Source organism: Mesocricetus auratus, unplaced genomic scaffold (assembly GCF_017639785.1).
Source record: "Mesocricetus auratus isolate SY011 unplaced genomic scaffold, BCM_Maur_2.0 Super-Scaffold_15014, whole genome shotgun sequence".
Classification (NCBI taxonomy): Eukaryota; Metazoa; Chordata; class Mammalia; order Rodentia; family Cricetidae; genus Mesocricetus; species Mesocricetus auratus.
The window spans coordinates 15,898,877-15,925,577 of record NW_024429186.1 but is presented as its reverse complement, the minus strand read 5'-3'; the positions used below and the strand labels follow the sequence as shown (position 1 = coordinate 15,925,577).

Below are 26,701 nucleotides of genomic sequence, written 5' to 3'. Positions count from 1 at the left end.
AATTTGAACAATTCAGCAAAGAAAGGCAATATTTCAGTTAGAGGAACAGGAGTCGGGCAGCAGAGCCAGCACAATGGAGCCCAGAATGGAGGATGGGGAATAATGCAGAGGCCTGGACAATTATAAGCCACAGGTTGGTCCCTTTGGCCCTGTCCTGCCGCACTCCCAACCCCCAGCTCTTAACCTAAGATCAGTGGGAAACCATTTAAGAAGTTAAGCAAGTTGTTTGCCCAGAGTGCTATTGGGTGGGGTTGAGAACAACCTGACCTTCCAGGTGCCATTTGATTTTACAGAGTCACATGAAGACGTGCTCCCAGCCTCTGCACGAGGACACCTTCGGTGGCCATCTCAAAGTTGGATTGGCTCAGATTGCAGCTATGGAAATCTCCCGGGGCAACCACAGAGATAACAAAGCTGTGGTCCGCTATCTGCCTTGGCTCTACCATCCTCCCTCTGCGATGCAGCAAGGGTGAGGCACTTCTTGTTTTTAAAGGGAGAGCACTGGAGAGACAGCTCCATGATTAAGAGCACTGGCTGCTTTTCCACAGGACCTGGCTTTGATTCCCAGCACACGCGTGACAGCTGTCTGCAACTCCTGTCCCAGGAGAGCTGACACCCTCTTCTGGCTTTTGTGGGTCCTGCACATACATGGTGCACAGACACACATGGAGGCAAAACACCCACATACACAAAGTAAATTTAATATGGGGGAGGGGCAAATGAGCAGACTGCTCCTGAATCCCAGAGACTTAGCTGGAGCTCATGGCTGTGTTGAAGATTTATAGGAGTAGCGAGCAAAAGCAGGAGCTCCGTCTGCCCCTCCCCCACCCCAGGATGCCAGGGGAAAGCTTTCTGATGAGAAGAAAGAAAAGGGTCTGGAAAGAGGGACAGCCAGACTGGCTGAAGGATGTGGAACCTTGCCCCACCAAAGCTGCTCCTTCCTGAAGGGAAGATCCAGGATTGGAGCAGAAAGTAAGACAAATAGCTAAGACACTTGCCGTGGCATTTCGTTTTATGCACTTGCCCGGGAGACCACACCTTAATCCCTTCTTCCACTAAATATTCACTGGCTTTGAAGGGAAGAGAAAACGTAAAGCCACCCTTGCTTAACTCGTCCTTTCTGTCCTGACAGACCTAAGGAATTCATCGAGTGTGTCTCCCACATCCGGCTGCTGTCCTGGCTGCTCCTGGGGTCCCTCACACACAATGCGGTCTGTCCTAATGCCTCCTCCCCCTGCCTTCCCATACCTCTGGATGCAGGTTCGCACATTGCAGACCACCTTATTGTTATCCTAATTGGATTTCCAGAGCAATCAAAGGTAAGTGATTTCTGCAAGATTCAGACCAAGTGCATTGGAATTGCTAATGGAGACCCTTATCAGCCAATTAGTTTCTTCTGAGAAGTAAAGGCATTTAGGCTCACCCTCCTGTGGCTGTTGGGAAAGTAACTCTGTGCTAATGCCTTACTTAAAGTTGTTTAAATTCCCAGGCTGTCTTTTCTCCCCCTAAATTGTTTTCTGCCTTGCTTTTATGGAGATACATTTTAGAGGCAAGAAAGAGTTGGTTTCCTAGGCATTTTTGTCTCAAGACAATATAGAGAAATAACAGGCTACAAATACAATAAACATTCTGTGTTCAGTTTTCAGAAACAAGGATGAAGGGGGGGTGTCAGGATGTGTGCCCCATTGTGTACTACCTTTCAATTCAAACCCTTTAGGACACATGAATACGCAGCATGGAAATAGGGCTAGCGCTAGCGTGCACTCAGAGCAGCACACTGGAATCACCCACACAGAGGGAGTTTGCAATCCGCAGACAGATGGCGGCCTTGAGGGAATGTAAGAAATCCCAGGCAGACCTAAGCCATGACACCCCAAGTCAGCTACCCAGAGCTAAGGGCCGGTCCCAGAGCTTAGGCAAGCTCTAGGAGAGCCCAGTGTGTTTAAGAGATGCTGAGACTTAAGCCATGGCAAGCTCTGTGAGAAGATAAACATGTCTACCCAATTGACCCACATGATTCTTGCAAAAGGAGCTGTCTCCACCCAGACTTGTGTTTGATCCTTAAGGGTGGTACTTGTCCCTTTGAGCCCCAGCCTTTCGTGGCTCCAAGGACTTGACCTGATGGGATAGTGGGGGAATTAAGAAAAGACAGCTACACAGAAAAGCTGGGATCGGGCAGACAGGACTATCAGACAAAGAAGCCAAAACTGCAGTGTGTTTTATTATATAAAGTTGAACAGAGGGGCGGGGTTATTACAGACAGCTGAATGAAGCGGTGTGGTGGTTACGTACGGATAAATACGAAGGCAGGTTTGTGGTCTACAGCTGGACGAGGAGGCCGGTTTAACTTATCTCATAGGAGCAGTCTCTGTAAGGAGAGTAGTCTTCAGGCTGTAAACATCTGGGAACAGGGAGATATGGTGGACGTTTTGCGCATACACTGTCAACATCTGCACACGGAGCAGAAGAATGCTTTGTCATCCCTCTGGGCCTCACCACGTGGCGGGAGGCTTTGCCTTTTTTCCATGGGTCTGAGGCTAGGTTCCTTGACATTGTCATGCCCATGCCAATAACACACTCTGGCTTAACGTGTCAGTCAGGGCTCCCTCTGCTCCTCACAGCCTTGGTGAACTGGAAAAAGTTACTTAGCCCTTCCTCAGCTCAGTTCTTCATCTGGAAGCAGATAGCAGGGTGGGCTGAGAACATGGAGGTGGTCTTGGAAAGCCCCCATGCTGTAGCAACTGCGGCATGTGTGCTCACCACTGACAGGCATTCAGTCGACACTGCTCTGCGCCATGAGATTCTTAGTGCAGGGCAGGGGGTCTTGCCTGCCTCTCATTTACTCCTCGCCCAAACCCTTCAATGGGCTTACTTATCCCTATTTTGTAGATGTGGGAACATGCTAACATAGCAAAATAGAGCCACTGTTTTCCTGACCCAGCTTAGGGATGGAAATGTCAGTCTCATAAAAGGACAAGGCAGTGGGTAGATTTGCACTGCAAATTCAGGCGTGTTCTCCTGCAAAAGAGGCTTTTCTCCGAGCACACTTGCACTGGCAGAGAAGAGCCCACTCAAGGCACAGAACCAGGAGTCCGGGGCTGGGATCATTCTCTGTGCATCTTCTGTGCTCCCCAGCAAGGCCGTCTGCCGTGAGCACAGAGCAACACGAGTCCTCTTCCTTTCCAGACCTGTGTGCTGCACATGTGCTCCCTGTTCCACGCTTTCATCTTTGCTCAGCTCTGGACCGTGTACTGCGAACAAAGCGCCGTGGCGACAAACGTGCAAAATCAGAACGAATTCAGCTTCACAGCAATACTAACAGCTCTGGAGTTTTGGAGTAGGGTGACACCCAGCATCCTTCAGCTGATGGCCCACAACAAAGTGGTGAGTTCGTGAAGAGCCCTCTGAGCTAAAGCAAACGCAAAGTGAAACTCACAAATAAGTGTGCAACATAGTGTGGGCCAAGTGACTTTATTTAGCCATGCCACTATATCAAAATGTCACATCGAAGGTCATGAATGTTAAAAGAAAACAACCAAATACAAAGCAGACAAGTTTTGTCTTTTCTACCTAGCGCTAAATGAATCCTGTATGAGATTTCTACCTTTAAAATGGTGTAAAGACAGACAATTAGGAGAAAAGGCCTCGTCAGGTTTGGATTCCAACACAGTGTGTAAACTTCCACCACTGGGTAATCTTTCTGGCATAGTCTGAGAGCAGACTAACAACAGGAGATCATTTTACCCGAGGCTCACAGCCGAGAGGGGCTGCTATATATTATACTGGAAACATCTGGCAAATGCTTAGCTGTACCCATTTTATTAAACAACCTCGGATGGTCCTTCTGGAGCCCGCTGGAGGTGTGTGGGAGCTATTTGTGAGAGACCCCAGGGTTCAGTTGGTGTTTGAAGGATTCTCAGCTGAAGGGGCAGGAGCCAGTGTCTTGGTTACAAGGGCTCCATGGATGCAATGCTCATCGGTAACACCCAGAAGTACATTCCAGCATTCCCAGGACCCCACGCCATCCCCCTGGCCACAGAGGTATTTGGGCATGGTGTCTTAACTGAGAAATATTTTCTGCTAACATTTTGTAAGGAAGGAGGATTCTATATTTTCTTTATTGAAGCATTTGCATCTCTGGGGAAGAAGGTATTATAATTTTATTTATGAAAGAAGGATGTTTGGTTCAGTTAAGGAAATTTATGATCGTGTTAGGGTTCAAAAACCGTTCCTGGTTCTAAGGAGATAATCACATTTATTGGGTCACAGTTCTGTGACCAATACAGAACTCAGGGATCAGATATTATATTATTTTGGAGACACCAAAACTGGAGCTTTACATGTTATGCTAGAGATTAGCATTTTCATCCAGTGTCAGCATTTTGGTGTCAGTGCTCTCCTCCAAATCCCTCTTGACATTCAAATGTTACAAGTGAGCATGTCTCCAAAGTGTTTCTTACATATAATGTTATATGTGAATTTTAATTTATTCTCTTTTTGTGGGAAGTTTATTCAACTTGGTAAAGCATTCTAAAACCTCCCTGGGATTTAAAATCCATCCCTAAGGATTTTCAAGGAGGGGCACAATTTTGTTTGATCTGGTGTGAGTGTGGCTACCTTTGCCATGGGGATAAGATCTGAGAGGAAGATCTGTAGTGCATTGAACCACGAGACCTCCCTGAGTGGAAAAAGGATCAAGATGGAGAAAGAGACTGGCCCTGGAGGCAGTGAAGCCTTGCGTTCTCCGATGGGACCCACCACGCCCGGCAAATCAGTGAGAGCCATCCCTGAGCTCCAACAGCAGCAGCCTCGGGCTCTTTGGGCTCTTCGGAAAGTCTGCTTCTGGTGTAAGGTTTCAGAAGTGAGTGGAAGCCACTCTGTGGTCCCCAGCTGTTAGGCCGGGAGACCTTCTGGGTGCAGGGTACCAGTCCTCTGTGGCTGCTGATGAGTTTACAGGTTTCTCATTCACTGTGAGTAGGACTGACTATGATGTTTGTTGTTTCAGATGGTAGAAATGGTGTGTCTCCATGTGATTAGTTTAATGGAGGCATTGCAAGAATGCAATTCAACCATTTTTGTCAAGGTAGGAGAAACTTCTGATTCTTATAGATCTTTTTGTACTGCTAGAAATAAATATGGATTTGTTTTGCATGTGCGGTATAAAGAGGGGGAAAGACTAGGTTCAGTTTAAACTCGTAGAGTTGGGGCTGGAGGATACGGCTTCTGCAACATCTTACCGTGTGGCTACTTCGCCATGTCTGTATTCCCTATACCACTGTGATGCATTCTTCCATGGCAGAGCGTGGCCGTGCATAACACAGGCGTCAAATAGATGGGGAACATTGCTTTGAAAGCAGCTCTATGACAATGCAAAAGCCACCTAGAAAACTAAAGAAATGACTGTGCAATTGTTTGACCTGTCACCAGCCGCTCTCTCTGACATAGTTTAGTCTTGTGTGTTATTACTTTAAGTGTAAGTGTACAAGAAGATAATTCAAGCATTCATCATCTTTCAGAAACAGCAGAGTATGATGTCAGATTAAAGAGTGAGGAGGACCTGGTAAGAGCATGGCTACCTGTGCCACCAGGAGTAAACCCCGAGAGGCAGACCTGCTCTTTTAGCTCCTCTTTTTCCTCTGTATCTGCCATTCCTCCTCTTTATCCCACTGATGACTTCTCCCCCGACCGCATCTTTTCTTTACCTTCTACTCTGAAATTCTTGCCTTGGCCTCTACCACCATCACCACTCAGCACAGGGCATCAGTTTGGAGCGTGTTGATTCCCTCCTTAGCTTGCTCCCCTCTTCCTGAAGGACTCCTGCTGCTCCACTATCTCAGGCTGTGCTGAGGAAAAGCAGCCCATTTGCAGGGAATACTCAACGGATACCAGACATTGCAAGGTCTTTGGTTCAAATGAAAGAGCTATGTCTTATGCAGCTCAACACAGGAAAAAGTCAACAGTGTGAGAAAAACTGGCAGCTGGATGATCCTACCTGATTTTTATGTTTTACAGTTTCTTTACAGTGTAATTTACATGGATTTACAAATGCTACACTGGCCATATTTAAGTTGTGTGCTTTGATGAGCCTTGGCATCTTTTACAATTATTCATTTATCATAAGTGCATGTGTATATGTGTAGGTATTGCTACGATGTGCATTGTTATCATATGTGTATGTGTATATGTATGTGTGTTTACTGCTATGGAATACATGTGTAATCAATGTGCATGTGTGTGTATAGTGTAATTGAGTGTGTGTGATCAAATACTCATGTGTGTGTATTAATGTAGGTGTACTGCTATGGAGTACATGTGTGATCAATGTGTGTGTGTGTGTGTGTGTGTAATGCAATTGAGCATGTGTGTGATCAAATATGCATGTGTGTGTGTAAGCGTACTGCTATGGAGTGCATGTGTGATCAACGTGCATGTGTGTGTGTAGTGCAATTAAATGCATGTGTGATCAAGTGTGTGTGTGAGTGTGTGTGTGTGTGTGTGTGTGTGTGTGTAGGTGTACTGCTATTTGGTACATGTGGAGCTCAGAGGATGACTTCAGAAGCCTATTCTCCCTACTTCCTGCGTTCCTGGAATTGAACTCAGGGCATCAGCATGTTTGCTCACTAAGACATCTTACTAGTCTTACCTCAATTGCTTCTGTGACCCCATCACCACAGTCAAGAGAATGAACATAGCTGCCACCCCTAGAACATTCTTATACTTCCTTACAGTGCCTCTCTGTTCTGCTACTTCCTGTCCCCAGGCAACAATTGATCTGATTTCTGTCATGTTTATACTCTAGAATTTACTATGAATGGATTCATACTGTGCATATATATTTCTGCCTTCTTCATCTTAGAACCATTATACTGAGATTAATCTATGTTGTTACATGCATCGATTGGCCACTAGTTTTTACTTTTGATAGCAGTCCATTTTATACATTTAGTACACATGGCTTATCCATTGGTGTCAGCTGGACATCAGAAAGGTCTTATAAAAGCCACTGTGAGTGTGTACATATTAATCTTTGTGCATGCATGCTTTGTGTTTGCTGAGTTAATAGCCAGAAACAATGGCTGGGTTGTTTGTTGATGTGTGGTTATCTGTTTAAGAATGTGGCAGACTGTCTCCAAGGTGCCTGTGCTCTGTTATGTTCACTTTAGTTGTGAAAAGCATTTTAGTTCATCCGTGGCACCCAATATAGTGTGTAGTAATTATCATTGTGATGTTTATAATGTGCATATGTTATATGATGTAGTCATTTTGTTTTGTTTTGTTTTGTTTTGTTTTGTTTTTGTTTTACGAGACAGGGTTTCTCTGTATTGTTTTGGAGGCTGTCAGTCCAGCCTGGCCTCGAACTCACAGAGATCTGCCTGCCTCTGCCTCCCGAGTGCTGGGATTAAAGGCGTGTGCCACCATCGCCTGGCTTGATGTAGCCAGTTTTAACATTAGTCATTCTGAAAGTTGGGTACCAGCATCTTGCTGTGGTCTAAATTGTGTTTTTCTACTGACAGATGATGCTGATGTCTTCTCATTTGATTGTTTTGTATATATTTTCTTGGTGAAGTGGCTGTTTTATTTGCTCATATTTTATTTGGTTGAATTTTTCTTCTTTTTGTCTTTTTTTTTTAATTGAGATGTACAAAGCCTTTGTTAGAATGTGGTCTCAAGGATTTTTCCTGTGGGTTGCCCTTTCATTGTCTAGACAGTATAAAGTGTTGTTTTTTTTTTTTTGGTGAAGAATCATTTATCAGGTTTCTCCTTCCCTCTACTACCTTCTTTTGACAGTGTCTCATATAGCCAAGGCTGCCTTAGACCTACTGTGTACCCAAGGCTGGCTTTGAACTCCTAATCCCCCCAGTGCTGAGATTCCAACATGCACCATCATGTCCCATTCTCATTTTTTCCTTTAGCATTTTGGCGTTGTAATTCTAGAAAGCATCCGCCTAACCCAAAGCCCCGTAGAGTTCCTTCCTTTCACTCTTGTCTTCCTTCTTGTCTTCCTCCTCCCTCCTTACACTTCCTTTGGTGACCGTGCCTGGTTGAACTCACAGTCCTCCCTCCGCAGCATCCCAAGTCTGGGTTTACACGGGCACAAGCCTGTGTCAGACATCTTTGTTTTACTGCAGTTTTTGTATGTGTTTTCTTCTGCACACTCATGCCTGTGATCCATTCGGAGCTGAATTGTGTGGTGTGGGGCATGTAGTAAGGAACTTTTCATGTCTATCAGATGTGATTATTCTAGCCTCATTGTTTGAAACACTGTTAATTCTCTATCAAAATGCTTTTACACTTTTGTGTATGTGTATGTGTTCATGTCTGGATTCTCCCTCCTGGTCCATTGCCTTCTTACTTCCATGCCACGTTGTGTGTGGCCATCATGTCACAGCGATCATGGTCTGGCCTCTTATCCAATCTTTTCAAAGTAGTTTGACATTTATAGGTACTTTGCCTTCACAGATAAGTTTTAAAATCAGCTTTGTCAATTCCTACAAAACGACTTGGAATTTGTTGGGATTTCTTTGGGTCCCAAGGTTGGGGAAAAATTAGCCTTAACAGTATCGAGCCTCCTGACCCAGAGACACTCCGTCTTTACATTTGTGTGCCTTCAGCTTCTCTCAGAAATACTGTACGGCTCAGAAATATTTCCAAGACTATCGCATCATATTCCTGCCAATTTTATTCACAAACATGTCATATTTCTGTGCTATTATGACTTTTTTGCATTTAAGCTTCTGATTATTCATTGCTAGTATTAGGAATACATCTAGCTTTTTTTTAACCTTGCACCCTACATCTTATTAAGTTCTATTCACTGTGGCTTCTTTGCATAGTGTCTTAGGGGATGATGAAACTCACTGGTTTCAGTCCTGTCTCTTTTCCAGCATAAATAAATGATCAGGTATTAGAGCTCTAAGTGTCCTTCAAAGATCCAGGTGAGCGGCAAGAATGGCTTTGTACATTGTGCTACTACTTCATGTAGGTTGATGTTCTAACTGCTATTTTGCTTTGCTTTCTTTGAATCCTTGATTATTAGACGTAAATTGTTCAGTTTCTAGATATTTGAGCATTTCTAGAGGCCCTTCCATTGTGAATTTCTAATTGAATTCCCTTCTTGGCAGAGAGCATACTCCCTGTGCTTTCAATCATCTTGAATGTTTGAGATTTGTATTTTGCTTAGAATATGGTCTTAGTAATTACTCCACATGCCTCAGAGAAGAAAGGGACTGCTGTTTTGCGTGGGGTTTGCTGTCAGTTGTCACAAACTTGTTGAGTGTTGATCAAGTCTCTGTCCCGTTGGTGTCCTTCCTTCTGTATCTGTTTACATGAACTCTGTGGGATGGGAGTATCTGGATGCACTGTAATTTGTGAATTTGCTCTGTCCCTTTCCAGTTATGTCAGTTTTGATTTCAGTTCTGTCAGTTTTCTCTTATCAGGATTGTATATTTGGGTTTGTTGTGTTTCCCCGATGACTTGAATTACTACGAAAGGTCACCCTTTATCCTTGGCAAAAAATTTCCCCTAAAAGCTACTTTGTCTAATGTTGATAAAAGCAGAGTAGATTTTTCTTGGCTAGTGTTACGATGGTAAATCTATTTCCATCTTTTTTAACTGTGTCTATTTGTAAATTGTATTTCTTACAGACAGTGTGTCATTAATTGTCTTTTAAAAAGCATCCAATTTGAAGCCTCTTCCTTTTGGTTAAAGTCTTTAGGCCGTTTTCATTTAATGTGGTTTGTCACATTGTTGGGTTTAACTATCAGCTTTTCACTTGTTTTTTGTATTTATCATCTGTTCTTTGCCCTCTGTTCTGTTCTCGTTTCTTTTTTCAGATTGAGAATTTTATGACTTAATTCTGATTATAATGTTCCTCTGTTTCATTTTTTAAGATGGAAATTTGGGTCATTAATTTGAGAGTTTTCTTTTCAAACACCAGTGTTTAGAGCAGTGGTAGCATATCAGATATTTACATTATGATTCATAACAGTAACAAAATTACAGTTATGAAGTAGCGAAGAAATAATTTTATGGTTGGGAGTCACCACACCATGAGGAACTGTATTAGAGGATCACAGCATTAGGAAGGGTGAGAACCACTGATTTAGAGTGTCCTTTTAGGTAATGCTTTCAGTACTTTCCTTCAATTTGGTACATATTCACTTTCACTGAGTTAAAAACACTTCCTAATTTCTGTTTTAGCTTTTTGCTTGACCTATAGATTTTTTAGAAGTATTTTAAATTATCTTCTTAGGTGTATGCCATTTTTATTTTTAATGGTTGATTTTGAGTTTATAGTGTGTATATTTTATGTTTTATGATCTTCAAGTAATAATGCATTTTCATTGTATCCATTCCCACCTCCTGGCTCTTTACATATAAACCAAATCACACATTGTAAAGATAAGCATGATGATGGTGATGGTGATGACGGTGATGATGACTTCGGTGATGGTGATGATGGTGATATACTAGGGTTTAAAGTAAGGCCATGTAGTTTTTTAAAAAGCATCCAACTTGAGATGATTCTACCATGAAACCACCCTCAGTTCTTTTAACTTTTTACCTTTTGATATAGTGTCTTACCAAGTTGCCCGGGTAAGCCTTGAGCTCATTCTGTAGCCTAAATAAGACTTGAACTTATAATGGTCTTGCCTCAAAGTCTCCTAAGTAGCTGAGATCACAGGCCTGTGCCATCTAGGTGCAATCTTGCTGTTTTGGACTTACATAGTCAACACTCTCTTAAAGAGGTCAGAAATGGGTTTAAAATTTATTATACTTTCTATTGTTTCCATTTGCCATTTTCTTTTTTAAGGTTTGTTTTTGCTTTTATTCATGTGTATGAATGTGTGAGTGTATACCACATGTGTATGGGTGCCTGCTGACACCAGAAGAGGGTGTTGATCTCCTGGAGCTAGAGTTACAGGCAGTTGTGGGCCACCTGATATAGGTGCTGGGAACTGAACCTGGGTAATCTATAGGAGTAAACATGTTCTTGACCACTAAGCCATCTCCAGCCCATGTGTTGGCCGTCATCTCTTCAGCCCTCACATTGGCATTTTCCATTTCTTCATGCTCAAACATCTGCCTTCTGTTATCAGTCCTTTTTTATTTTTAAGAAACGCATGTCTTACATGCTGATAATTCATTACTTTAGCTTTTTATGTCTCAAAATATTTTGCAATATTTATTTATATTTTGAGACAAGGTCTTACTATATAGGCCAAGCTGACTGTGAATTTCTGTAATCCCCCTGGAAATACAGGTTTATGCCATAATACCCTGTTTGCAGTGCTTTAAATATCTGATGCCCCTGGGTACTGGGCTCTAGCGTCACAGTCACCCAGTAGCTTAGAGGTGTTGTGACCCACTGTCTGCTCTCCTGCCGCCTTCCCAGGAGAAGTCTGCTGCTTCCTGTCCTTCCTCAGATGTTAAAATATGCTCTTTCCCCCTGCTTTGAAGAGTTTATCTTAACCACTGTTGTAAGGGGTTAGAACATGACTCATCTCAGTAGAGTTTTCTCCCTATTTCTCCTTTTTTTGAGTTTGCTGAGATTTGGGGCTTATAGATTTTTCTTTAATTTGGGGAAGCATTGCCATTGTGGTTTTTTAAAGTGTTGTCTTTAGGGCTCCACCTGACAGTCTCAGCCTTTCTTCTTCTTGATCTTCCTGCATGATAGGCATAGCAGGGTTGATAAGGCACTCAGCAGGCAAAGGCACTCACACTGTCACCAGCTTGATGACATGGGTTTGATGCCTGGAGTTCTTATGATGGATAGAGAGAACAGATTCCTGCAAGTTGTTCTCTGTTCTACACACACACACACACACACACACACACACACACACACACACACACACCACACATATACACACACACCACACACATGCACACATGCATGTACATACTTAATCAACAACTGTTTTTAATTAAAAAATAGGTGTGATGGTCCTTTTACTATCCTTGTCTGCTAAGTCTATTGTCTGTCATTTTGGTCTGTCTTCTATTGACTGGTTTTCTTCTTATTTGTGGGTCATTTTCCTGTTTCTTTGAATCATGTCTTGCCTGGTGGTGTTTTGGTTTTTTTCAACTGGATTCTTGATATTTTTGGGTGCTGGCTGATTTTATATTCATCTGTACATTCTTGGGCTCATTCAGTGACATAACTAAATTACACACAAATCTTTTAACCATTCCTAGGCACGCTTTTCAGCTTTATCAATTGAGATGGGAGTGGCACCTTCCTTGTCTGGTGCCTCTTCAGTAGCATCATGTGTGATCCACCGGCCTTATGGCCACACGAACACTTCCCACCCATCCCCTACGCCCCAGTGAACACAGGCTCTTCCTGATCTATGTGACCAGCCAGGGATATTTCCCCCCAGTCACTGGCCATCGTCTTTTCTTCAGTGCTGGGTGTTTTTCCTGCTGGTGTACGCTGGTCATTTTTCAGCTGGCATGCAGGGAGACCTTTTGTGGGTCTGTGGCACCCTGTCTCTGTGTGTAGCTCTTCTTCTCCCCTTTCTCTGGGCAGCTCTCCTCTCTCCAGTGTGCCCTGCAAACTTCAGCCATATGAAATAACAGATTCATCTTCAGACCGTGGCAGGCTGCCTCTGCAGGCAGACTCTCTCTGCATGCCCAGAAACCACTCCTGGTTTACATTGACCACCAAGCACTCTCCACACTGGACCCTGGCTCCAATTTCCATGCCTTCATCTTTCTTGAGCTGTCTCCATCATGGTTCTGTTCATGGTGAATGGGGTGCCACTCTGTCCCTCTATGGGAGGCATTCTGAATTTGGAATGAGGCCCATTTCCCCTAAAGGGACATTCAGGGTCATCTGTGGCTCATGGAGGCTTGCTTGGCCTTTGTTTTCTAAACCCCTTTTCCATGACTCTCTCCTAAGAATCTTCCTCATTGGCACCCATGAATCCCTCCAATACCTTATTGCTCGGCAAACTCCCACAGCTGTATCCATGCTTTATCCCTTCCCAAAGCACTTGTATTCCTTCTAGAGGGCCATGGTGAGAACCTCAGACTGGGTGACTTAAATATCAGAAGTGTGTGCTTTCACAGGTCTTGGAGGTTGGAGGGCTGAGAGCAAGGTACTAGCTTCTCCCGGGACAGTGAGAGGGCATCTTCCTGCCTCTGTCATAGCCTTTGGCAGATCTTTGGCATCCCTTGGTCTGTGGCCCTCTGTCTTCACGGTGTTCTCCCCATGTATCTGCATCCGGACTCCCCTCTTCATAAGGATGCCAGAGGCCCTGCTGCTCCACTCTGACCCCTCTTAACTGACTGCATCTTAAACAGCACCATTTCCAAATAAGGCCACATTCTGAGTCACTGTGGGCTAGGACTACAATGCAGATTTTGTGGAAATACAATTTAATCCACAATAGCCCTACTGCTGCGTTGGAGTGACAGTTAGAAGGAACACAGAGTGAAACGTCACAGTGCCTATCAGTGTATGAAGGTACGGAGAAGTGCCAAAATAAACCACCATTTCCAAGTTTACTGGATTGTCATCCCTTGTCCCGTGTACATGTCACCAATGAGATTTCAAGGGACACATCAGAAAATGGACATTATGCTCTCTCCCTGACTTCTGGGTTTACAATGCTATGAACATTTACTCACATTTTAATGGGTCGATGTGTGACCAAGCGGTGAGAGCTGAGAGCTGGGAGCTGCCGCTGGAGACAGATGTCACAGGGCTGTATGACCCCAAGGATGTCACAGGGCTGTATGACCCCAAGGATGTCACAGGGCTGTATGACCCCAAGGATGTCACAGGGCTGTATGACCCCAAGGAAGGGGCACTTCAGAGCCACAACAGAGACAAACTCTGTCTTATGGGCACCCACACCTTAAGAATTCCCAGTTCCACCTTGCCTTCTAAACTCTTTCCACGGCTTTCCTGTGAACCTGATCCCAGCCCCTCAAGCATCCCCCACCCTGCTTCCCACACACTCCCTGGAGCTGTGTGGGTCCAGTCTTTACTTCCCCCCTTACTCAGGTACTTTCAGGGCTCTTTTTCTGTCGTGGACATTTCAGGGGTATTCTGCACCCTGCCCTGTGGTACTCTCTTTCCAGCTACAGGCAAACTGAGTCGCCCTTCCTCTCAGAGCCTTGACTCCAAAGATCCTGATGAGGAAATCCCATTTCAAGAAAGTGGGGGATTTAATTAAATAAATACACATTTAATTTCCCGTGCTTGGTAGCTTTCAGGAGACCACTGGTCACTTACTCTAAAGTGTATGTTTTAAGTGTCTGTGGGGCACTTATTAGCCTCCGAAGGTTGCCATCTCAGTGGGATTTAGCCTGAAAAAGACACTGCTGATAACAGTGGCTCTGTGGCAAGCACACATCTCTTGTGGTGCTGAGTGGATTCTGTACAGCCCGTGTTCCCATATGCTAATGGAAGCGGATGTGGGAGAACGGGAGACAGCAATAACCAGCCTCCTGTCTCTCTCCATACAGCTCATCCCTATGTGGTTGCCAATGATCCAGTCAAATACAAAGGTAAGTCATCCCCTGGGCTGTCCGGAAGCTCTGCCTCCTCCAGAGAACCTTACAGCATCCGTAAGGGGACATTGCTACTCCCTTGACTATAAAGAAAGAACAATTTTGGCCTGCTGCTGGTCTCAAGGGCTGATAGTAAGGGAGACCTGTGGCAAGTAAGGGACCTGCAGGGGGCATCACTAGGAACCCGGTCCCACTGCTCACTGTGGATGAAGGGGGAGGCCAAAGAAGTCCTGCCCCTAGGTCTGAGCAGGTTCAACCCATGACAAGCTCTATTTAAGGAGGATAATAACCATGGCCCAAGCATACCCAGTGATGTCATCTGATAACAAGATTGATTTTCCAGGATGGAGGGAATTCCAGTAAGAAAAGATAACACTGAACATTTGGCGGCAGAATTGGGCTAGAAAGAGCCCACTTCTTTCATTTTACATGAGGACATTTTGTAAACAGAGTTTCTGTTCTGCCTGTCCCCGTGGTCCTTTAGTCCCAAATAAACACACAGAGGCTTATATTAATTATAAACGGTTTGACCAATGGCTCAGGCTTCTTATTGGCTAGCTCTCTCTCAATTATTAACTCGTTTTTATTAAACTATGTATTGCCACGAGGCTGTGACTTATCCATAATGCTCCAGTGTGTTACTTCTTTGGGAGCTACATGGCACCTCTCTGTGTTTCTCCTCTCAGCATTCTCCTAGTCTGGTAGCCCTGCCTATACTTCCTGCCTGGCTGCACCCTGCCTGTCCATTGGCCAAAACAGCTTTATTCATCAACCAATAGGAGAAACATATAGTCACGGCATACAGAAGGACATCCCCCATCAAGATTTGGGACCATAAAGAAGAATGACTTGGATAGGGTCCTAGATCCTGCAAGGTCTCACTGGGGGTGACATTTTGACGCATACCTCTTAGTGACAAGTATAGTGGGTCTTGGCAATAAATGGCAGAGTCAAGCCCTGCACCATCTACAGCTGGTGCCTGTCTGTGGCAGGTGGAGTGTGGAAGAGGGGAAGAGGGCAGACGCACTCTTGCTGGATCTCCTTCCCCAGTTTGGGAAGTCATGTTGGTGGAAGGAGACGGTGTGGACCCAAGACACCTGGGATGTCAAAGGCCAGCAGGGCAACTGTCAACAGAGCGGGCAGCCTTTGCCTCCTGGCTAGCTGTGACCACTTGCAGGGCAGGAACCTATGGGTCACTAGAACCTATTTCAGTCCTGGTTTTTAGTACCAAAACGAACCACTAACTTTCCTACCTGAGGCATTCCAAACTGCCAGCCCCACAGTTCATCTGCTTTGTGGCAATCTGTGGCAATTTCACATGGCACAGAGTACCAAGAGCAGGCCAGAAGGGCTTGGTGAGGAGCCGGGGAAAGAGGAGTTTTGATGTGGCCTCCCCATGTCAACTGCCATGGTCTCAGAGAGACCATCATATTAAAATATACCAAGCATCTGCTATAGGCCAGATCCCCTTCTAGAAAGTCTGTTAGCTCAGGTGTCTTGTGGAGCCAGTGAAGTAAATATGTGCCCACCTTACCTGGGAACAAAACCTTAATACAGACTAATAGGCCCTGTTCCCATGGCCTCTCTAGGGGACCTGGGATTTGAAACTGGGAAGTCCCACTACAGAGAAGTCCCACTGTACCAAGCCCCTGTGCTGAATATGAATGGTTGCTCAGGACCAGTGCATCAGGTCAGGTGCTGAGCGTGAGCGTCATAGTCCCATTGCAGTGAGTCAACACAAGTTCATCATTATCTGGCTGGAGGTGGGCCTCTTTAGAGAGTAGGCTCACCCTGCCCCTCCCCCACACTGCCAGATTTGAAGGCAAGCTTTCTTCAGGCCAAGTCTGAGTTCTACCTGCAGACCGACCACCATGCCCAACCCCACCTGACTACTCGTGCACTTAGTGAAGAGAACTGAACAGTCTACCCTCTCCTCTCTTAACAGCACTTATCTGCCGGCCTCCAGCTCCGTCTCCAGGCCATTCAGAACCATGTGAACCACCACAGCCTAAGGACGCTGCCCGGCTCGGGCCAGAGCAGTGCTAGCCTGGCTGCCCTCCGCAAATGGCTGCAATGCACCCAGTTCAAAATGGCCCAGGTGGAGATCCAGTCCTCTGAAGCAGCCTCTCAATTTTATCCTCTATGAGTGGACTCCTCGGCTCCAGTGTCAACACTCTGGCTTAGCAATAATGGGTATAAAAACAAACACTTTGATCCAAGCAGGTTGGGGAACATTGGTACTGTACATTCTCTTTCTAGTTTAGTATAAAGACGTGCAGAGGCCGGAGAGGGCCACAAACGAAGCTTTCTTGCTACACATATTTCTGATGACTCCTTGGGCTATCTGATTAAGTGTTTCCTTACATTATTTTTTAAAAAAAACCAAATCATTTTTCTTTATCTAACTTCTATTTTTTTTAAGAAAAAATAAAAAAAAAACCAGACTGGTGGGTACTCACAGAGACGTTGTATAAAGTCCCCCTGTTGCTATTTTTGATGATAGAGAATAAATAGGGTTTTTGAAACCTTTGTAGTGTTTTTTCTTAAAACTCTACTCTTGGCAATGCAATAAAACAAAACAAAAACAAACAAAAGTCACCCGAATCCAGTGACCTGACTGAAACTTTTTTTGTGATTATCCTTGGAAAAGAGGCAGCTTGCAAAGCAACATTACAAAGTGCACTTAGAAATTAGATGGTTAAACTGTGCCGATGTTTTTTAATATACTTTCCAAAACTGTCTGGTAAGTCATGTTGTTGCTGTTATTATTACTATTTGTTTTGAGACAGGGTTTTTCTGTGTAGCCCTAGCTGTCCTGGAACTTGTTCTGTTGACCAGGCTGGCCTTGAACTCACAGAGACGCTGGGATTTAAAGGCATGCGCCACCATGCCCGGCTAAGTCTTATTGTTTTTAAAGCTAATTTTTCAACTCATTAGTTCCTGGATGTGCTTTCCTATAACTTTTTTAGATTTGTGAGTAATGGATTTTATGCTTTTGTTACCACTTGGGTAGGACTCCATTCAAAACTGTAGATTGCATGGTGGACAGAGGCGCTCCTGCACTGGCAGAACACCATCCCTGAAATTGCTTTTCATAAAAACAGACTTTTAACCGTGTAAGAGCACCCAGGTTTATGTACACTCATCCCTTAGCAGTTGGCTACATTCCCAGAGCAGCGCCTCTTCTCTGCCCTGTAATGCTCTGACTGAGAGAAGACGTAGCAGACATTTAAGGTGTATGCCGACAGATTATTAAATGCATTTGTATTATCTCTGTGATCCTGGGGTTTCTTAAAGTCACTTCCCAGAGCTAACGTTTAGATTCTGGCAACCACCTCTTCAGGACTTTTTCTAGATGCTCACCTCCTCTAAGTTTGCAATTACTCGGAGACAAGGGCTTCCCTCCTTATCTGCCCCACTTTCTTTCAAGGACTTGGAAAGCACAAGGTAACATCGCCTTGCTCAGCAGGAGCCTCCTCTTGTCTTCTGGGAAGTCCGATGCGCTTCTCAGGGGACAATGAGTCCTCAGGTGCGCTAGTGCTCCAAGGAGGACCACGGGAGTTGGTACTTCTGAGAACCTGCAGGGAGCCTACTGTGGCAAGAGCCCCAAAGTGATGCTTTTGCATCTTACTGACAGATTCTTACAAATGGTCCTCTTGAGCAGTCTGAAGCCTCCTCTGCCCCAGTCATGCTTGACTGCGTTTCTGTGAATATTCTGTATTACAGTAAGTTGTGCACATATTTATTTCATGTGTAAATGGTGACAGGCTTGGGGGCATGTATCATTCCAGTCCCCAGAGTTTGGTATATAGTATGTGTTTAATAATATCTGTTGAATTGAATGCATTTTTTTTTCTATCTAGTGGCCTCAGCCAGGACTTTAATTGTTGAATTGTCACACTCTGCTTCCATTCAAAGATTACTAGAATGGGTTACCAGCTGGAGGAGGAAGTGCTAACTGCTTTCAGCAAAATGACTCCCCCATCCAAACTCAGCTATAGCCCCAGGCAACTTGGATCTTAGTGGCCACATCCTTCCCTTAGACAATGTCAGTTTATTCCCCAACTTGTCTTTTCCCGGTTCTTTGAACAGGCTTCTGCCCCTACTTACCTTTGTGTATGTATCCTCAGTGAGGGTTGGCATTGAACCCTTCAACCTCAGTGTCTGGACCCCGTGGTCTTTTTTTTTTTTTAGATTTATTTATTTATTACATATACACCAGATTGAATTGTAGATGGTTGTGAGCCACCATGTGGTTGCTGGGAATTGAACTCAAGACCTCTGGAAGAGCAGTCAGTGCTCTTAACCTCTGAGCCGTCTCTCCAGCCCCTGGACCCCATGGTCTTAATCTCAGTTGCCATCTATCAGTATGCTCCCATACATTTTTCTCCTCACCCTTGCAGACTGTGACCATTTTTATTGCCAACTTGACACAACTCTGTACCTGTGGTCAGTATTCTACCACTTCACTGGTTGATAGAGATCATAAGTTACCCAGCCTACACTATCCACAGATGCCAGTATCCTCTCTGGCCACCTTACGTCAGCCCTCCAGCAACTGAGCTTGGGTACTTAAGCACTAGGAGGAAATGGAGGCATTTTACCAGAATTGCCCATGGAGGAAAAGCTGTTCATGTAGGCCAAGGACCAAGAAACTAAAATCACAGTCTAGCTGCCATCCACAGGCCAGATGCTGCCCACAGGCAAGATGCAAAATGTAGTTCATATGCTAGCTACTGTCTACAGGCTAGCTACTGTCTACAGGCTACTATCCATGGGCTAGATACCGTCCACAGGCCATATGCTGTCCATGGCCTGTTCCAGTGTGATTGGACAAACCACAGCTACCGCTCTCATGTGGAGTGTGGCTGTTCATTTGTTGCAGCTGCAGAGCTGAGTAGCAATGGATACTGTAGGCCAGAAAGCTCCTTAGTGCAGTCACCACGTGGCCTTCAGAATGTATGCTAACCCTTGTCCCTGGCAAAGGCCACTAGAGAACACTGAGCTGGAACCACACTACCTCAGGAGGCTTGGAATTTCATTATTAGTGTTTCCTCATCTGTTAAATGGGGTCAGTGACACATTCTACCTCATAGAGTTCTTACTGCAAAAAAAAAATGATAAAAGGATGCAAATTTTAATGAAGATTAGGGCACTCAGGAAATTATTGCTAAAGTTTAGAGAGGTAAAGATGCTCGCCCAAGGTCACATTGCTTGCAAGGGCAGCATCAAGCTTGGTCCCCAGGCTGTCTAACCCAACCAACCAACCATCTCCCATGTTAATTTAAGCTACATTGTACCCCACACCAATGCCAGATGACAATTGTGAAAGCAGGGGCAAAATGCCACATGACCCAGGTGGCTTGGAGAAGGTCAGGGCGTCACTCAGTTTTTATTCCCTTGGAGAAGGCTACTGATTTCTGGGTCATTAGATCATTCTGAGATTCCCGAGAGTGTCACAGGCCCAATTCTTCCTGTACAGAGATTTTGTTCTCAATGATTTGTCACAGTAGGCATGTCTCTTACTACTTGGTTGACCTTGGACAAATTATTGTGTCTGGACCTCTGTTTTCGCTTTCTGTAAAATGGGTATTTCTACCAATCATGGGGTAATGGAAAGACCCAGTGGGCAGAGGACGTTGATGCTGCTGGGAGACCATGGGAATCCACAGACGCCTGGAGGACTGCAGCTACCGTCAGAGAGAGACAGAAGAGGGCAGCTTGTTTGGTTTTCCCTTAACCAGTGCATCTGAGTCAAGACCCACAAGACCATTGGAGCCCAAATGTGGTCATTAGTCAACAGTTCCCGGACTCCACTGAGACGTTTTTGGCCATCTCTGCCCTAAGAGCCTCCTCTAAGGCCAAGTGGTTACAACAGCTTCATCTCCATTGCCAAGTGACCACAGGACAAAGAAGCCTGGGTCAGGTCAGAGAAGATGGGTTGACTGCCAAGACTCTGATAAGCTGTGGTTGGAGGGCCTCTGCACTCATTGGACACTGCAGACACTGTACTATACTTCTCTAATAGAATCAACTTGCTAATATGTGTATTGGGCAAATGACCTGTTTTGAAAATAATGGTTCTTGTGCAGAGTGTAGTGGGTGGAATTCATTGCACAGTGTAAAACCAGGGTGTTAACACCCATGACCAATGATGTCTAGGATGTTAAGAGAAGTTGGCCAGTGCCTCCCATAGCTAGGGGCCAACAGTGAGTCTATAGGAAGGACCTTCAAGGGAAGCCATGGCAACCACTGTCTATTTTGTGTCTACAAGGTCCCAAGTTCCTTCTAGACCATGCCCTGACTCTCCTGCCTGAGACAGGTGTTGGGAGTCTTCCCATTGTTGCAGTTGGAATACTGGAGGCCCCTGAGTTAAGTGTCTGTCCTGGGCCATGCAGTTGGCAGTGTCTTGCTGAAAGCTGTAAGCTCCCAAGTCAGAGTGCCACTAGAAATCGCTTGTTTTCTTCTTGGCTGAGCTGTGTCAGAGCATGGGCTAGAGAAGTCTGGGAACGTTCCTGAGGTATTGCTGTTCATTGCTTGTCCTCTGTTTTGTACAAAAAAGAAAAAAGAAAAAAAGAGCCACCTCATATGACAAAGGTATTTTCCCTCTATCTTTCGGAATTGATTTCTGTGGAAAAATTATATATCACAGCTTGAATCTCATTTAGTTTCCCAATTATTATAGTATTTTTTATATTTAAAAGAAGAATGAATTTGTCTACAGGGGAGGTCGAGGTAGGAGAGTCACAAGGGTAACTTAAACCCTGTCTCTAAATAAAAATAAAAAAGGACTTAGGGTGTAGGTCAATGGCCGAATGTCTGCCTACTGTGTGCAAGGTCTTGGGTTCAGTCCCTCATGCCACAAAATTAATAAGAAGAGAAGAAAATAAACTTGTGTGAACTGGAGATTGCAGTGATGAGCTCCTCAGTTTGGAACTGAGTGGGATTCACCCAGTTCTGAAAAGTCCTGCCCCTAAGTAATTAGAGCCACAGATGGCATTGGCAAGGGCTTACTACGTGTCACAAGCTTTCGATGTATTGATGTCATTTAACCTTCACAATGGTGTGCAATAGGCACCCCTAATCCCTTAACTATGAACCTTACATAAGAGATGAGGAAAAGGGGTCTCTTTGTAGGAGTCCCTCAGCAAGGAAGTGGAGTGTCTGTCTCCTGAAGCCCTAGTTGTGTACATTACAGGACTAGCAGCTAGACACTAGGAAAGTTCTTTGCTATGAACCTGACCTGCAAAACAACTTAGAACTATTTAGACCCTAAGACACCAGTGGGCAGCCTGCTGGCTGACCTCGTCACAGGGTCTTTTGTGAGATGAGCTTGCGATTTTATTTCTTCTTTTGATTGGAACACCTGTGGTTGAATACCATGTGGTCTCCAGCATGGTCTAGCTCCCACCACTGATATGGGTTTACATGGTCTAGCTCCCACCACTGATCTGGCCTCAGGGTCAGAACCAATACCACAGGCTCTGAAGAGAAATCCCATGGTCTCTGAGCTGGTCCCTGACCTGGTAATCTTCCCTCATTGACCTGCTTGCCTGGCAGGCTCTGAGTTTACTACCCTCGGCTTAGACTGAGCTCTAGCTTACAGGTCTCAGGAGGCCCTTGGCCAGCAGTGCCAAAGGGGAAAGGCCAAATCAGGGCTTGAGACCGTGCTCTTTGCTCCACATTGGCCCTCTTGTTCTGATTGGCATCACACCTCTGCTGTGGGCTCTGGGCTGCAAGGATCCTGCCTCTCAATGAGACCAGCAACAGCAGCCGAGCACCATGCTGAATTCTTCCATAGAGAAGCTGAGGTAAGGTGGGTATGCTGAGGTGAGCTGTGCTCCGCAGGGTGCACAGGTGACTTGAGGCTTTGGTTGTTTCAGAAACAAATGGCTTTTTAATCACACAGCCTAGACAGGTCCTTGTGGGCCAGTGGAGAAGGGTACCTCCTGGGGCTGTCTGGCTGCTCCCTTGATTTCCACCCCTTCAAGTGGCCACTTAGAGAAGAGAGGAACCGTGGTTAATCAAGCTGAAGGCTGACTGCACTTTCCAGGTAAGGACAGTAACATTGCCCAGGGGAAGGGGAATTGCAGAGCTGGAGACAGAGAGCGTGGGGGCACTGGGCAGACAGCAGAGTATGGGGATCTTCAGACTATGGGGCAGACGCTGGACTCCAATGGGGGTAACAGGGGATTGATTGTGCAGGCATGGGCTTTACAGCTGGGTCGGGTTCAGGTCCTGCATGTCCTCCTGCCCAGTGACCAGATGCCTAAACTTCAGCTTCATGGACATTGCTATAGAAAGGACATTGAGAGGCCCTGTCCGACTTTGGCACTGAGTAAGATGGCTAGTAAGGCAGGGATGAGCTTCTGTGGGACCTGCCCCATCCCAGGTCTGTATGTCACCACTCCCAGACTGTAATACTGGTGACAGCTGCTGTTTTGCTGAAGAGACATCACAGCTTGCAATGGGCACTTGGCTCCAGTTCCTCAGCACGCTGTTCCCACGCTGTTGAGCTCCATGCTGACTCAAGGCCCCCCACGACTCCAAGTCTGAATGAGCAACCGGGGAATCCTCCTCCACATGGCGCGTTCTGCCAGCATTTGGAGTCACGTGGAGTGAGCACAGCACAGTGTTTGTAATGGGGATAATATTTTGAAAATAATAACCGCATATGATTTTTTTATTCCTCTCCAGGAAACAGCATGGCTCAATCTGTTGTTCTGTGAATGGTGAGGGCAGGAGGAGGCCAGCATGTGGGGAAAGTTCTGGTCAGACAGGATGAGAGAGCAGAGAGCCCACCTCTTCTGGACCCTGATGGATTGGCAGCCAAAGGAAGAGGAGGACGTGGGGGCAGAGCTGGACATGCATCTGGGAGTCCTGGAAGTGTCTACAGCGCCTCTTTGGCCCACGTGCCTGATCAGAGGCCTTGGGGAAGGGTCAGGAGCTAAGAAAGTAAGACACATCAGGAGCACATTCATAACGTGAGCACCAGGGGACAGGGGGCGACCCTAAGGGCTAGAGGAGCCAGCATAGCCTAATCAGCTAATTGTAGTCAAGCCAGCCCTTCTGCAGCAGAGAACAGAGACCACTGAGAAAAACTCTCAGGCCTAAGGCCAGCTGCTATGTATTAGTGACTGCTGTGGCCTGCTCAGTGGCCCAGGTTGGTGTCTTCCAGAGGAGAGTAGCACTTGGAATGACACACAGTGTCTAGCCAAAGGAAACCAAGCTGTCTGAATGACACCAGCGAAATGGGAGGACAAAATAACACCACGTGTAAATTCAGGTTTGACTACACCCAACTATGTGCTGTGAGTATTTATGCAGAATAAAACGTTCTTCTTATGCCCATGTATACGTGTTAAATTTGTAAACCACTGTGTGCCAGTTAATTTAACAAATATTTCCAACATCAGACATGTTCGAATGTTTGGAGGCTGGAGATTTGGTAATGAGTAAGACCCGACCCCAGAGAAGGTCCCTGCTCCAGAGTGTCTTTCTTCTGACAGGTAGAGCAGGAAGCATGTGCAGAAAGCAGCAATTATCTTAGGTGGATAACATCGCCATACTGAAGCTAGATTGAAGGGATTGAATGGAGAGACACTTGGGGTGGTCAGAGGAAGCCACATATGGTGAGAGGAAGAGCAAGCCAGAGCTTATTCTCCCTTGTTCAAGTGAGGAAACTGAGTCTGAGAGGGAAGAGACTGGCCAGGGGGGCACTTGTGTAGTGATCTTTGTTAGCTCCAACTTCCAGAGGCTGGGATGGCTAAAAGCTTTGCCCCTTTCCTAAGGTCTGGAGAAGGTGTGTGTGTGTGTGTGTGTGTGTGTGTGTGTGTGTGTGCGCGCGCGTGTGTGTGCATGCGTGTGTAAGAAACCCTATGAAATCTGTGATCTTGTCTAAGTTGGAAGAATTGAAACTTGTTGCTATTCAGAGTTGGGTCTCAACTGTAGCTCTGTTTTTCTGAGCCCCGGTGCCCCTTAAAATTTTCAAAGCTTACTTTACGTTTTATAGAAGAGGGGTGTCTCCTAGGCTTAAAGGGAGAGTTCAAGTTGAGGTATAGAAGTGCTGGAAAGCCAGCCCTGGGTGTCCCTTGCCTCCATAGCCTCATCACCAGTGACCTACATACAAATTATGGGCCCATTGCCACCACCAGCTTGCTCCTTAAGGATGGGGTCCTATCTGTTGCTCTCTTTATTCCCAGGAGACAGCATGGGCATGAGTGGGTTAAGAGTCTCGAGGGACTACAGGGTCACATGGTAGGGGATAATGTGAGAGGTCATACCCACAGAGGGGACCTGTGAGGTGTCCAGCTGGGACCTCGGGAGGGGAAAGCTGGACCTGTCAGCATGGCATCTTGCTGGTGCCAGAGTCCCTTTCTTTGGGGACAGAGGGAAGAGAGAAGGAGCTGGATGACACCTGTTGGGGGGGGACCCCAGTGGAAAGGGGAGGACAGGGTCTGGAAAGTGCCCCACCCCAATATGGAAGAGAGAGATAGGGCCTGGCTGACTACGTTGGGATAGACACAGCATCAAGAGAACTTCCAGAGGCCCTGCGAGCTGAGCTTTGGATTGGGATGTGGCGCTATTTGGGTGGGGTGGCCTATAGTAAGGGGGCCAGCTGGGCTACTGTGGCTGGGCAGGACTGACTTCCGGGTGCCTCACAGTGTGTCTGAGTGCCACATTTTAGGGAAGGAAGAGGAAGAAAAGAGTGGCTTGCTGCTGTGTGCCTATGGGCCCAAGGCTGGTTTTCTGCCTCTTCTCCAGCTGCCAGACCAGGTACCCTATGGGCGCCACTGTATCTTGCCTGTTGGTCGCCACTGGGCTCCCTTCACAGGATATGCTGCTATTATGTTGGTGGGGGGCAGTGAACTGTGTTGGTCACTGGGGCTGAAAGTAGCAACGAAGACCCCAGAGAGGAAAGCTGGGGTGGCGACTCAACACCTGGGAGGAGTCTAGCGCCACTGTTCTCTGCGGATGACCTACCCTCTTCACTCTCCCAGTCTGGCCTTGGAGCCCGATTCCTGGGCACAAATGGACAGAGCCTTACACACAGGCTAGCTGCTCTCGGCCTTCTCCTCTGCTGGTTCTGGGATTGTAACTGTGGAGCCCTGGCTGAAGTGCACAGGAGGTGTTTCTACCAAGGTAGAGGAGCCGAGTCAAAAGCCTGGTTGGTCTAGATGCTTTTATTGACTGTGTATTGAGAGTAACTGTAACAGTGGCCCATCTGCTGTGCGCCTGTTTGTGAATGGAAGTTCCCACAGCTGGCAGCTCATCAGGCCCCATCGATATTAGGAAAACATCAATGAGATATGTATTGGGAAAACCAACTCTGGCTCAGCAGGAATCTCCACAAGTCCTCTCGTTTCCCTGGTGCCTGGGAGACAGCTCCTCATCTAAACCCCTGTCCTAAGCTGATAACCTTCTAGATTGGGGGCCATCTGGGAGCTGCCCAACCCTAGTTCAGGGCATGGAGGCCTCTATTGTCCCCCCCTTACTGAAGTCACTGAAATATTGGGAACCTGATATAAGGGAGTAGGAAAAATCAGTAGTGCCTCAGTGATGGGGAGACAGTCTCTGTCAGGGGCCCCTTCAGTCCTTAGCAGGGAACCCTTCAGTCCAGGGTTCCAAACCCACCCCCATCTCTGCTGGCTGGTCTGTGTGAGGGACAATCAGGGCCTCTTCTCAGATCCATCTTTTTATCCTAGAGATGAGGATAGTGGCATTCTCTCTCCCAGTACCCCTCCTGGCACATGTACAAGGACCCCACTCGTACACACTAAGATGGAAGCTTGGTGAAATTTTCCTAGCAGGGTCTGGATTTATGCACAGCCCTTAGTGGCTTCTGCCCTATTTCCTTCAGGCTTGGGATAATCCGAGGTGGTCCTGCTCTTCCTGAGGTCCCTGTGTTGGAGCTCATGTCAGGCCAGGGAATTGGGTACTGATGTCCAGGCAGGGATGGATGTCCTAGGACACTGGCCAGAGGACCAACCCCACTTCTCCTCTGGCATGTCCAGAAGATCCTCCCTGCTTGGATGCCCACAGCATCCTGGGTCACTCTCCCAGAGCCTTCCCAGTGTGAGGTCCTGGGTCCAGACAAACTGGAAAGGCTTGTGGCTCAGTGTAGATGGAGGTGGTGGGCGAGAGGATGAGGGCCAGGACTGCCCTTAGAAGTGCCAGT

General features: G+C 46.2%; 1 protein-coding gene across 14 annotated transcripts in view; it reads left to right on the top strand.

Annotated features, from left to right (window-relative positions):
- Unc79 (unc-79 homolog, NALCN channel complex subunit) overlaps positions 1 to 23,868 on the top strand; it is a 234,441-nt gene extending 210,573 nt beyond the window's left edge. For 13 of the 14 annotated variants that reach the window (XM_040742598.1, XM_013112205.3, XM_040742594.1 and 10 more), the window contains 6 exons: positions 294 to 469; positions 1,133 to 1,319; positions 3,187 to 3,384; positions 5,006 to 5,083; positions 14,479 to 14,520; positions 16,469 to 23,868. In XM_040742598.1, the coding sequence (XP_040598532.1) occupies positions 294 to 469; positions 1,133 to 1,319; positions 3,187 to 3,384; positions 5,006 to 5,083; positions 14,479 to 14,520; positions 16,469 to 16,669 (882 nt within the window). In that variant the 3' untranslated portion in view covers positions 16,670 to 23,868. The remainder of the gene's footprint in view (positions 1 to 293; positions 470 to 1,132; positions 1,320 to 3,186; positions 3,385 to 5,005; positions 5,084 to 14,478; positions 14,521 to 16,468) is intronic. The other variant, XR_005876171.1, reaches the window with a different exon arrangement.
- Positions 23,869 to 26,701: the final 2,833 nt, after the last annotated feature.